The 13745-nt window shown below is 47.8% G+C and overlaps 1 protein-coding gene across 11 annotated transcripts in view; it reads left to right on the top strand.

Annotated features, from left to right (window-relative positions):
• Positions 1 to 13745, top strand: part of SYNJ2 (synaptojanin 2) — a 117831-nt gene that overhangs the window by 49489 nt on the left and 54597 nt on the right. For all 11 annotated transcript variants that reach the window (XR_011535566.1, XM_070603069.1, XM_070603077.1 and 8 more), the window contains exons 6-7: positions 7999 to 8060; positions 12846 to 12942. Coding sequence is in view for 10 of the 11 variants with exons in the window: in XM_070603069.1 (XP_070459170.1) it covers positions 7999 to 8060; positions 12846 to 12942 (159 nt within the window). In the remaining variant the exon portion in view is untranslated. The remainder of the gene's footprint in view (positions 1 to 7998; positions 8061 to 12845; positions 12943 to 13745) is intronic.

Below are 13745 nucleotides of genomic sequence, written 5' to 3'. Positions count from 1 at the left end.
GGTCGTCAGCCAGTGGCTGACGAGGCTCAGGGCCATCTGTCAGGTTCTTGGGGGTGTTTGACACAACTCGGTCTTACACTAGCCCTTGACTTGACCCCGTGTCAGCAGTAGGCACTTTGTCCTCGTGACTGTCATTGTGCTGCAGTTGACAGCCATGGAGAGGAACCATGTCAGTTCTTCAAGTAAGATGGATGGATGAGGGTCTCGTTTGGGCTCTGACTTCTGTGGAGGGGAAAGAAGGAAGCTTTATTAACGTTCAGTCTTTCCATTAGAAAGGGAACAACTAAGATGAATGAGGATGGCTGGTGGCTTTAAGTGATGGCATAGAAAAGTACTCCCGAGGATAATTATAACATGGAAAATTCCTCTGGAGTTCATCCCAAAAGACTTATTTTTTTTTAAACAGCTATATTGAGATATAATTTATATACCATAAATTTCACCCATTTCAAGCATACAATTCAATGGTTTTTAGTGCGTTTACAGACTTGTGTAGCCATCACCATAATCTAATTTTAGAACATTTTCATTGCCGCTAACAAACCCTTTACCCATCAGTGGTCGCTCCCCACCCCCTCCCAGCTCTCCATGAGCAACTGTTAGTCTACTTTCTGTCTCTATAGATTTGCCTGTGCTGAACATTCCAGAACGGTTTTTGAAACTTGATCTTCTTTAGATTTGGAGTTTTCTTTCTGAGGCTTCTGGAGCTCTGCGTTTAGAAGCATAAAAAGTGAAGATCAAATGAGTAGAGTGCGAAAAAGAAAAGAGGGAGACCGCATTATGTTTCAAGTTAAAATTTGTAAGAAAGACAAAACTTGGGGTGCTGGTCATGATACAGTCCTAGAATTTGGAAAGGACCCTTTGAAATTCATCCATTTCCCCGTGTCACCTAGTTCAAGGGTGCTTCTTCCAGCATCTGTGAGAGGCTAGCCTCCAGAGGCCACCATTTGGGGTGGCTGCGATCATTAGTGAGTTCCTCCTTGCGTTGCGCACTGTCCGTCTGCAGGCTGTTCTGGGATGCACCAGAGTAAGTCTGATTCCTCAGCCTTCAAGGAGGATGCTCATGGCTCTTCCTTTCTCCCTTTTGTCTTCTCCAGAATCTTCCAGCTCCTTTGGGCATCTTCTCTCCTATTTCTAGGACCCTCCATGTTCTGGTGTCCTTCTAAAAACAAAGCAGAACTTGTTTGTCGTTCCCCTCTTTAATTTTCGCTTCCAGCTTGACCCTCTTGATGCTCCAGACACAGTCTGACCCTGTCGTGGAACACCTGCCGCTGAGTGTGACACAGACAATGTCAGTGGAACCTGGTGGCCCGCTTTCCGGCAGTTCTAGTACCTTTCAGATTCATAACACTTGTGCTTCTCCAGAGCCTCCGAGGTTTCTTCAAAATAAGTTTCAAAAGGCTTTCATATTCATTAATCTTACTAAAGATTTGCTGGCCTTTGGGTCTAATACTCATGTTTATCCTCTAGATACCATCCGTCATCAGAGAGAGATGAGGTCATCTTCACAGGGCACCAGGAGGGCAGCTTTTGGTGGTGGTCCACGGTCACCCTACCTGAACTATCAGTAGCAAGCCTGAGGATCGATTCTGGTTGTTTTTCTCCGTTTTGAACTTTTTCCCTTCCTTTTGCGCTCAGGTTAGATGAAAGGTGCAAAGATTTTTTGGGTGAATAGCATGCATTTTAAGTTGGAGTGTTGCACCCCGTTGGGGCTGCCCCAGGGAACCCCTGAGCCCTGCCAGGGATGGGGAGGGAGAATGGGGCGGGCAGAGAGGACTGTGGGATGATGATTTGTCTGCACATTTCTGCTGGAATGGTACTTTCATGACAAACTCCTGGATCCTGATGCCATTTCTAGCAACCGTGTACCTTTAACACTTTCATCTTTACCGTGTAAATAGGTTTGCAGTTTATAAAGATCCACACTGAAATTTTACCCTTAAAACTAATTGCTTTTAGAGTATATTTTTTATATACTGTTAGTCTCTTGAAGATTTTGCTCCACTTGTCACTTTCGAATCTTCCTCCCCCGTAACATGCGTATAGAGACACATCTTGCAAAGGTGAGTTAGGTCTGTATTTTGAAGGTTCCGATGACTCAGCCAGCTGGAGGAGGATGCAAAGTAATTAATCCTTTCTGCTGCTCCCACGTTGCCTACATTCGCCTCCTCCTTGTCAAGGACCATTTACTAAGCTCTTGGATGCACGGCACTGTATGTGCTCGTTTGCGTGCTGTACAACCAAAATGTGGATGTGAGCCGGCTCGTAGCACAACAGTTTCAAAAATGATGAAGAGGTTGGGGTGAGGGGAAAAAATACTTACAATGAAAATCAACTGAAGCCAAGATAAAGTTGCACACGCGATGCGGGCCGTGGGTTTGTGTACCTGCCCAAAGCTGCTGAGCTTACCAGCCAGCAGCACAGAAAGAAACAAGATTGCAAGGCCACCTAGCACGTGACTCAGAGCATGAACCTGGAAGTTAGACGGACCTGGGTTCCACTTCCAGTTCTGGCTCCCCCACTTAGGAACTGTATACTTTTGAGAAGTTTTTATCTCGGGAAAAAAAAGTTCGTAACTCAAAAAGCTGAGAAGTTTTTATCTTTGCTAAACCTTACTATGCTGTTCTGTAAAATGGGGTTGACAGTACTGACCTCACAGGGTTGTGGAAAGAATTAAATATCATAATGTATATTAGAATTGAGCACAGTATCTAGAACCTAGAAAGCACTCAAAAGTGGTAGCTGTTGGGGCCAGCCCAATGGCGCAGTGGTTAAGTGCGCACGTTCTACTTCGGCAGCCCAGGGTTCACTGGTTCGGATCCTGGGTGTGGACATGGCATTGCTTGTCAGGCCATGCTGTGGTAGGCATCCCACATATAAAGTAGAGGAAGATGGGCATGGATGTTAGCTTGGGGCCAGTCTTCCTCAGCAAAAAAAAAAAAAAAAAGAAAAAAAAGGAGGATTGGCAGCAGTTAGCTCAGGGCTAATCTTCCTCCAAAAAAAAGTGGTAGCTGTTAATATTATTAATAACATAAATAAATTATAACATGTAGGAGATAAGAACACAAGTTGCATCAGAAGGACCATGGCCCTTTGCATCTTGAGAGTGAAGTAAGAGATTCCCCCTAAGTCCCCGTGAGGACACTGGGGTGTAGTGACAGTGTCCTCATATCTCCCTATCAATATGCAGCACAAGGGCCAGTCTCCTAGTCTGTTCCATGTCCTAGCCCTCAGAGACACCCCGGAGTAAGCCATTTATTTGTCCCACACTCATTGAGCATCTGTGGGTACATGAGGGCACCTGACCTTGGTATAGCCCCTGCCTTTGGGCGGAAGGGGACAGGGCTTGACAGTGTTGTGTGGAAAGAGCCTGAGAGAGAGGCAGCGGCTCTGGAGAGGGCCAGCTCCTGCAGGCTGAGGGGTGGGCGTCTGAGCTGACTTGGGAGCGTCAGGACGGAATCACCCAGGCGGGGAAGGCAGCCCTTGCAGAGAGAACCACAGAGGTGGATGTTGCAAGCCCTGAGGTCCCAGCGTATCCGGAGAACCACACTGGCATGGCTGCTCGCAGTCCTGGGCACGGGGGCGTGGGGAGACTGGAGAGGCAGACAAGGGCCAGATCAGGACGGGCTTGGTGTGTTCCACTGGGGAGTTTACGCTTTACCCCAGGAGCCACTGGTAGAGTGGTACCCAGACTTTGTTGCACATTAGCATCCCCTGTGTAGCTTATTGAACCTGACACCGAGGTGCGTGCCATCCCGTTTAAGTCACAGTGTCTGGGGGTGGAAGCCAGGCATCTACTTTTTGAAGACCCCAGATGACTCGATGTGCTGGAGGATTTAGGAACCACTCAGTGCTATGCTGTTAAGCCCGGTTTCTTAGGGCCAGGAGGGACAAGTTCGGATTTGTAGCATCTGCCCGTTTCTGCGGTGTAAATACTCCCATCATGGCCAATTTCAAGCTACCAGCTTGACGTCACTGAACTGGGAGGTGGCAAGAGATGCCCACACAGTCGGCTTGTGAGCTGGTCAGAGCTGGCTCCAGCACACACTGGGCCACTGCACGAAGGGTTTCCAGGGCTGAGGGACATGATTCGGCATAAAGGTAATAGGATTTAGTTTGGAGGGAGAAGACTGAAGGTAAGGACACCAGGTGGGACTGTGGCAGTGATCCAGATGACACATGCTGGCTGCCTTAACTAGGGGAGGGGCAGAGGGATGCCGGGAGAGATTCGGACATGCCATTTGGGACTCTGGGACTCTCCAGTGCTGGTGCAGGCTCTGCTTTGACTAACACAGCCGGGCGTTCTCGAGACTTTGGTTCTTCTCATGGCCAGCTCCCTAGGCTCAGTCTGTAGTCTACAGGAGTGAACTGATGACTTCAGACAGGAGTGATTGGCCAAGTGTCCACTCGGCCAGGGGGAGGAGGCCGGGTGAAGGAGAAGGAGGGAGACTAAAAAATGTAGAGGCAGTCAGTTCCAGAGGCCCGGCGCCAGCGGTGGTTTCATTCCAGCCCCTGACTGCAGCTCGTTTTTGAGGCTTCTGACACACAGTGGCCTCAGGACGGGGTGACACCAGAGAGGAGAGATGTGGGTCAGTGTCAGAGCAGGACAGAGCGAGAGGCAGGGTCCAGGTGGGGGGAGGCAGGACGTGAAGCCTAAGGCAACCAGGCTAAAGGGATGATGAAGGAAGCGTGACCTCTGTGGAGAGGATGTCTGAGGCCCCACTTCTGCCCCAGGCCCTGTCCACTTTCGGAGGTGGGCGGACACAGCGTGTGGTCATGTTGCCCAAGGAAGCAGCCCTGGGCGGGCTAGGCCTGGTCACAGGGTGCCCCATGGCTGTGCAGGAGTGGACACAGCCCCCCGAGCTCATTTCCTGCTTCCTTAGCCCCTCACAGGTATTTGCAACCTGAGCAGAAAGGGAGTAGAGAAAGAAGAGCAGGTGGAAACAGTTCTCGAACTTAGTGTGTGCGCACGCGCATGTGCAAACACAGGAATCAGCTGGAGGGCTTGCTAAAACAGATTTCTGCTTGTTCTCAGTATGCAGGGGCACAGTTTCTGTCTAATTAGTCTGCACCTGTTATGTAGAGCTGTTAGAAACCTTGAAGCGCGCTTGTAGGTCTTTCCACGGTGATCCCAGGGTTCCCTATCTCTTTCCCTTTCCACAGCACCCAGGGCCGTGTGGACCCCTGGGGTCCAGGTGTGCTCACTCAGACCTGGACTGGTTCTGCAGTTCAGAATGGAACTTAGGTCATTGTTATAATGGGAGGAAATTTGAGCCCAGAGATTGGATGCTCCTGAGTCTAGTCATCTGTGACTGAAATTTCTACCTGTTTCGAAGAAGAAACTTTGGGTTATGACTCAGGGAGACAGAGTTAGACGTGTCGAATAAGAGAACTTGTCATGACTAAAACCTAGGCTTCTGGGCCCTAAATCCTGGTCTTTCCAGTCTCCTCTGTGTTCCCATGGGAACGATTCTGGAAACAGCTGCGGCTTATCCCCGAACCCGGGGCAGATTTCTTGTGATGACTGACAGACTGACATGGAGCAAACAGCCCCTTCTCTTGGGTTTCAGGCCCTGGGAATCTCTCAGAGCGGGACTAAGAGGAACATAGACTCGCTTTCCTCCAGCACCTTCCTTGTAAGTTCAGAAGAAAGACAGAGCTGGCTCGCCTTGGAGTGTAGGACAGAGCTGTCTTCTCGGAACCCAGGGCTGTGAAAGTTTTTGGAAGTAAGCATCTGGCAGGTGTTGATGACCATCAAGAAAGGAGGGCAGAGGAAGCATAGAATGAAGACATTGGGTTGAGCCTTTCTTAGGAACTCCCAGAGTTTCTTAGGACCAAACGGATTTGTGACTTTATTTGTAGAATCATTTGGATGGACAAACCTAATCCCAGTAATTTCTAAATCTATTGCTGAGAAACCAGTTTTCTAGATGGGTGCTTTCCTCAAGTGGGAACAGGGCTAGATGTCGTCATACTCAGTAATCATCGCATCTCATCTGGATGGATCTCATGACACCACTTTGACAACGCTCAATAACAAGCAAGGCTAAACCATACATTTTAAGAAACCTTTTATCTTGAGATAATTTCAGACCTACAGAAAACTCGTAAGACCAGTAGAGAGAACTCCCATTTGTCCTTTACCCAGAGTCTCTAAATGCTAACATCTTGCCACACACACATATGCTATCATTTTTTGAACCACTTGAGAGTCACTTGTGTATATCATGTATCTTCTTAATATGTTGGGGTGTTTCTCCCAAGAGAAAATATATTCTCTTACGTCACTGCAGTGTAGGTTCATTTTCAGGAAATTTAACATTGACCCAATACTTTAATCTGCAGTCCATATTCCAGATTTATCAATTGTCCCAGTAATGTCCCTCATGGCACCTTTTCCCCTTCGGTCCAGGATCCAGGCCAGGATCACGCCCTGCATTTAGGTGTGACATCTCTAGTCTCCTTCAATCTGAATCAGTTCTTCTGCCTTTCTGTCTCTTGTGACACTGACATTTTTAGAAAATGTAGGCCTTCTTTTCCTTTGGATCAAACGTGCCTCATTTTGGGGTTTCCCAGTGATTCATTATGGTCAGGTTGAGGGTATGGATCCCTGATGCCATGTCCTTCCAGGGGTCCCATCTGGAGGCCCACAGAGTCTATCTGGCCCTCTGTAGTGATGTTGATTTTGATCGCATGGGCAAGGTGCTGTTTCATGGCTTCACTTATAGTTAATATATTTTCCTTTTCAACTGATAAGCATCTCTTGAGACTCTGAGGCCATGCCAATATCCCACTCCTCCTCAAACTTCCCCTTAATGTTTCTGATCAAAGGATGATTTTTGCCAAACAATTCTTTACTATGATGGTTATCAAATGACGATTTTTCCATCACTTCCTCCATTTTTATCAGTTGCTATTCTACGGTAAGGAAGAGCCCTCCCTTCTCCCCCATCCACCTGCCCACCCGTCCACCCCTCTGTCCACTCACCCTTCCGTCCACCCACCCAGCCATCTACACATCCATCTGCCCACCTATCTCTCCACTTACCCAGCTGTCTGCCCACCCATCCCTCCACTTACCCAGCTGTCTACCCACCCATCCCTCCACTTACCCAGCTGTCTGCCCACCCATCCCTCCACTTACCCAGCTGTCTGCCCACCCATCCCTCCACTTACCCAGCTGTCTACCCACCCATCCACCTAGCCACCTACTAATCCTTCTGCCTACCCCCCCAGCCATCTACCCTCCACTTGCCTATCCATCTCCCCATCCGCTCACCCAGCCATCTACCTGTCTACCTGTCTACCCATCCACCCAGCCATCTCCCCCCGCCATCCACGCATCCATCCATCTACCTCATCTACCCATCCATCCAGCTCTCATCTGTATAGATTGATGGACTCCTATTTTATTCATCAGGTTATAATCCATTACTGTCCTTTTGTAATTCAATGCTCAAATTGTCCCAGATTTGTCCAGAGAGAGCCTCTTCATGCTGGCTCCAATAACAATACATAGTTTTAAGTTAGTTTTTTAAACTTCCAGTGTTAAATAGGTAGTTCTAAATAATAAGGCAAATTAGTTTGCAGGTGATTATAACTCAGATTTGGGGCAGTCGAGGTCTCTGGATTTGTAGAGGAGGCTGCGATGTGGTTTTCTCTCCCCAGTTGGCTTAGCTGCACCTCCGCACTATGGAAGTGCTTGCAGATCTGACAGGGTCCTCATGGTCTTACCCTGAAGTTTCTCTTCTGTCTGTGGAAGAAGTCCAGCCTGCCTGGTCCAGGCTGCAGCTGGGACTGGGCCACCGCAGAGCCAGACTCAGGCTTCAGGACCTGAGTTCAAGGCCTGGCCTTCCAGAGCTGCGAATGGGCCACGGAAGGGGCCAAGTGGCTGCCACGTGTGGTGGGAGACAGGCAGTGAGAGGGGAAGGGGGAAACCGTTGCTTCCTGGGTTCGTAGAGCAGGAGGAATCACTAGTGTTATTTCTTTTTGCTTTAGGTTGGCTCGCATCATCTGAGACTCAACAGAGGCCTGGAAGCCAATGCCCCTGCTTTCGACAGGTAGGGTCATCTGACAGCATCCTAAGCCTCTCGTCCTTAGGAGCCTTCCTCCCATCAGACAGCAGCACAGGGAAGAGTGTGCAGTGGGAACGGGAGGACTCCAGATCCGGACTCTCAATCTGCCTTTTCCTTTAGTTCTTTATGCAACAAGAGAGTTTACTTACTGATAAGTAAGAATTTCTACTTACTCTCAGGTTTCGCTGAAGGTTCATTAATAAATGCTCAGGTAACACTTTGCAATTATTTTATCTGATCAGTTTCTTCTTCAATGAAACTTTATCCATTTGTCCCGGCTAATAAGGAATAATCTAAATTATCGGATATTTGTAGCTGGTTGGTTTTGTTTTAAAAGTAATATATTTCCAGGTTTTAAAAAGTCACAGTATAGGAAGGTATAAAGTGAGAAATAAAAGTACCCTAACTCCAAATTCCCACTGCTAGAGATTTTACTTTTAGTTTTTCCTATATCATTCTAGAAAAAATTTTGGCATATACATAGTTCATTTTTGAAAACACAAATTGGAGCATAACACACTTACCATCTTGCAATTTGCTTAAGAAAAGCTGTTGTTATCAAACCAGGTTTGTTTTGCCCATTGCATGAAAAGCCAGTCACCAAGATGACGAGTTTGCAGCAGAGAAAGGGTTTATTCACAAGGCAGCCAAGTGAAGAGACGGGAGAGCACATCTCAGATCTGCCTCCCTGAAGATGGGGATTAGGGATATTTATGGGATAAGGGGGCGGGGCGGTCTGAACTGTGGGGGTGATGATTGGAGGCAAAGAGGACTGAGGTAACTGCTGATCTGCACAGGTATAGTCAAGCTTCCTGCCTCTTCAGAGGATGTGTGTTTACAAAATGGCAGTGTTACCATGACCTGAGGGTGGAGTTTTTGGCTCCCTGACCTCAGGAGTTCACCTGTTGGACACCTGCACAGGCCCAGTTGATGGGCTGATGGTCTTGACCAGCCTGAACTAGATAGGGGTCGACTCTTAGTTCCTGAAAAACAACTCAGGCATCTGTTACCATGGTGACCCAAGCATCAGGGATGCTGTCTATGAGGAATTTAGTGGGACTTGGTTAATATATTGCCTATTTACCTGTCTTTTAAAAATATGCAGCATAGCCTAACAACAAGTGGGCAAATAACTGAAGGTTACAATTAATAATTGCCAAAAAATCTTTAGTTACTAGCTACATAATCATTAATGGCTAACTGTCCACCAGTTTCACCATCGCCAAGCAATTTGTCCTTGAATAGTTAATAGCCTCTTAAAGTATTTGCTTTTTTAATCTAAATACTAATTTTAAAAATCATCTTAGTGAATGTAATAAAAATTCTCAAAGTGTAATTTTTAAGTGTTTTGATCATTCCACCTGAAGCCTCATTTGGACTTTAAATTGGCTTGCAGCCTTCTTGTTTACCACAAGGCCGGTGACACCAGCCCAGCTGTGACCCCCTAATTAGCATGTTACCAGTCGTGGGCTTTGACTGGAAAGAGATGTATAATCTATTAGTCAAAGTGCTCTTGCCTTTTTCTCAGAACACTATTAATGTGTGTACACATTGTGCGTATGGAGTTCTTTTAGTTGACATTGACCTATATTATATGTTCTTACTAAACATGTAATTGAATATGAAATTCTTCTTGAGCTGACCAGAAGCAAGAAGGAAGGGACATGCTGGGCTTGTTTCAAAAGCGTTCATGTGTTTTTGAGCTTTTTTTAAAAAAAAATATTTTAAGAACGTTTACATAGACTTGAAACTTTTTATTTATTTTTTTATTGTGAGGAAGATTGGCCCTGAGCTAACATCTGTACCAATCTTCCTCTATTTTATGTGGGATGTCACCACAGCATGGCTTGATGAGCGGAGCTAGATCTGCACCAAGGATCCAGATTTGTGAACCCTGGGCTGCCAAAGCAGAGCACACGAACTTAACCACTATGCTGGCCTGGGCTTAAAACTTTTTAAATCCTGTTAGTGTATGGTGTATGTACGTGTGTGTGTATGTGTGTGTGCGAGCTGGAGGGAATAAGCCCTCCCTTTTCTCACAAGCCCCCTTCCCTGAATCCAGGAGGTAAACTTAATCTCTTCTGCAAATCATCAAACAATTTTGTGAGACCATAAGTCCTTTTTCAAGCCGCTACTGCTTAAACTTGTTTGGCTTACAGTAAGTTTTATTTTTTCATGCTTCCTAACCACGAAGCTTGCCTAGAATTGTGCACTCTCACATTCCCAGTGGAAGGGGCTGCCCGTTCTCATGCTAGTGGCAACAGTGTTGTCCTCACTGAGGATGACGTTTAGAAGTGAGGTCACACATTTCTCTAATAGACGGTGGTGGGGCGCTGGGGGCTCCCCTGAGGAGTGGGGCTGCCATCACGCCCTGGAGGGGTGTCCCAAATCTCTGGGTCATCACGGGGCTCTCTCAGGAGTTTCTGAGTTCTTTGATGGATTTGGTCCAGAGTAAACCCCTTCCCCACCCACCGCTACAGAAAATCCTTTACGTGGGTAGTTAGTACCTGCAGAATGCTTGTTGCTCATTGTCAATGCCGTGCCATTTGTGCAGGTTCCTCACTGTGTTCTTTTGTCTGCCATCTGTCTGGAGGGAGCTGGTGTTTTGAGCATGCCTCTGGCTGTGATTGCTTGAGGAGGATCTTGTCTCGCAGTGTGGCAATGAGTTTTGATGAAAGAATTAACCTTTCACCTTTGCGGGACAGTGCAACTCTGCTCCTTCCTCCCTCTGTCACCTTGCGTGGAGCTGCTTGTGTCCGGATTCTTGGTGTAGACATGAGGGGTGTTTGGCCGTTGATCCCTGAATGTGAGAAGGATGCTGCCAGATGCAAATCTGACTCCTCAATGTTCTGAAAACTCCACAGTTTTCCAAGGAGCTCCATGTAACAGTCAGAGAGGGGCAGAGAGAGTGAAAAAGGCTCCTGCATGCACAGAGCCACCTCAGTGGCCTTGGGGCGGACTCCAAGACCCTCCCCCTTGGAGCCAGTGAAATGAGTTTTTAATTTATCAATAAGTGTATTATCTTATTTTTAAATTAAAAGGAAGGAAAGAAAAACCAACTCCCATGTGCCAAGCACTGTCGTTGTCACTTTTACTCATCTTTTTAGTCCTCAGAACCATTCTTTAAATAAGGAGGATTGGCCTAATGGTGCAGACGAAGGAACTAGCTTGGAAGGGATGAATAATTTGGTCAAGGGTGTTTCGGGCTGGCGACGCGAATGATGAGTAATATCGTTCGTCTTCCAACTCTGGAATTGGGAACCAGCTGACACTTAGGTCAAGCTTCAGGCAATTGGAGATGAGACATCAGCCTTATTTCTGATAAGCTGCATTGTGGGGTGTGGCCACAGTGGACATCCTCACATTTCACCGCCAAATCAAAGGTACTCAGTGATGGGCTGAGCTCAGACTTCCCACCCAAGTGGAGCCTGCTCTTGGGCTCCACATGTCGGACCTCAGGCCAGGATGCACCGTCTCCGGGCATGCAGACCCAGAAGAGGGCCCATAGGGGCCGAGCCACACACATCCCGTTTCTTCTGGCTCCCTCGCCCAGGGCTGCCGCAGTGCACAGCTCCAGGGACAGTGCACAGCCTGTCAGCTCGTGCAGAGCCTCTATTTTGAGCCATCTCTTCACGCCCTCCGTCTTCCCCCCAAGGAGGGCCTGCAGGGCTGCCAGGAGCATCTTTCTAGGAGGATTCCTCACACAGAGAGGAGCCTGGGGGTAGACGCACCCTTAACTTGTCATCAGAGGAACCCTAACCACCCACTTCAGAATCCATATTCTTCTCCTGCACTCTGCTAGCCCTCAAAGTAGGAAGTATTTTTTTCTCTTATTGGGCTAAAAATGGTTCTTTTGTATTAATTAACTTGAAAAAAATCCATTTATAAAAGAAACATTTCATTGTAGAAATTTGGAAAATACAAAAATGTATAAAGAAGAAAAAAATTTAAATCACATAAAATTCCACCACTTTTGACAACACGGAGTGTTATCTCCCAGTCTTTTCTCTATATTTAGGGATAAAGATCGCACTCTTAAAATAGAGTTTTGCATCTGCTTTTTCCATTTTGTCTTTTTCCTATGGTTTTTTTTTTTTTAAAAAACTACGTGTGAACATTTCTAATGTTATTAAAATTGTAAAGTTACTTTTCAAAAGCTGGTGGTAAGGGGTAAATATTAGAATCTCTCCCTAATATTTCAACACGTGTTTAAAAAGTAGTCTCTGATGTACGAATATTTTTGTAAAGCCTGAGATTTTGGTGTGCCCTCTTGTTTGGGTTAAACGTAATGAAATGCAGCACTTAGAGAAAAAAATGGACACTGAGGTTGACAGCTCTCCTACCAATTTTTCAAGTTTGGAGAAGGAAGCTACCAGGTGAAGCCAGAGATTAATTTCAGAGAGATGCACATTGCATTTCTAAAGCTCTGTTAATGAAAGGCCGAGTTCGCTGTTCTAGATTTCATGGAGGAACTGTATAGAAAGGCTGGCATACCTTCATCTGCTATTCTGCTTATGTAGAAGTCTGACATATTGTGAGTTCCTCTCAGCCTGTGCCTTCCTGCACACAGATGGTTGACATGCTTGTCCCTGACAGTGAGGTTGAGTGAGCAGCCAGGGGGCTGGGAGAGATCTCCATCCTTTGGGCTCATTTTCCCACACTTCGGGCTCTGGGGGGGTGGCGCCTCCTGGACCTCTCGTGCGCATCAGGTCCCTTCTGCACCCTGTGTCCTGGCGACACGGGGTCACGTGCTGCCCTGCTCCCTTGCAGGCATATGGTGCTTCTGAAGGAGCAGTATGGGAAGCAAGTGGTCGTGAACCTGCTGGGGAGCAGAGGCGGAGAGGAGGTGCTCAACAGAGCGTTCAAGGTAAACCCTGTCCCTTGCCTGCTTCCTGCACCGTGCGGGGGTGGGGGGGCAGGGTGGTGGTGAGGGAGCCCAGGGCCCCGCCCCGAGGCGGGCTTCTGTGGGCACTGGAAACAGTGCTGTTCTCACTGCCCTCACCATCTTTGGGGAGGTTTTCTTCCGCTTCTCTCCAGCATTAGGCAATTAGGGTTCCTGGCGTATGAAGGTTAACTTTAATGAGCTGGCGACTGGGAGAATTGGCTCAAAGTCAAAACAAAGCATCTCCCGTCACCAGCTGCGTTTCCTCCACTGCTCCCTTCTGGGGCTGTGAGGACTCACGACAGCTGGGCCTTTCCCGGCTCTCTTGGGCGGGCACACACACACACACACACACACACGTGCACATGTGCACATGCACATGCATGCCTTTCGGCTTCATCCTGCACATCCCTGAGCTGGTGAGGGAGCCTGAGTTCCCCGTTCCTTCCTTAGTGTGGCTCAGCTGCCGGCTCCTGGCGAGCTCCCACAGACTCCCGCAGGGCACCTGTGCCTGGAGTGGCCCCTTAGAGCCCCTGCTCAGGTTAAGGCAAGGAATCTACCTGATTTCCTCCTGTGAACTTGGAGCCTTCAAACCTTCCAGCCTTGTTGGAGCTGCCCCTGAGACTGAACCCTGTGCCCGGCTCCCTGTGGCTTCTGCAGAAAAACTCTCTGGTTGTCTAAGCTCAAGAAGCCCTGTAGGAGGAGAGTTTGAAGTGAGACTTCAGCTCAGTGGGAACGGAGGGCCCACCTCTGCGTGTCTCCTGCTGCCCTGGCCCCTGACCCCTGGC

This window comes from Equus przewalskii, chromosome 32 (assembly GCF_037783145.1).
Source record: "Equus przewalskii isolate Varuska chromosome 32, EquPr2, whole genome shotgun sequence".
Classification (NCBI taxonomy): Eukaryota; Metazoa; Chordata; class Mammalia; order Perissodactyla; family Equidae; genus Equus; species Equus przewalskii.
Note: the sequence above shows the minus strand (reverse complement) of the source record. Positions and strands in the feature narration are given on the sequence as shown.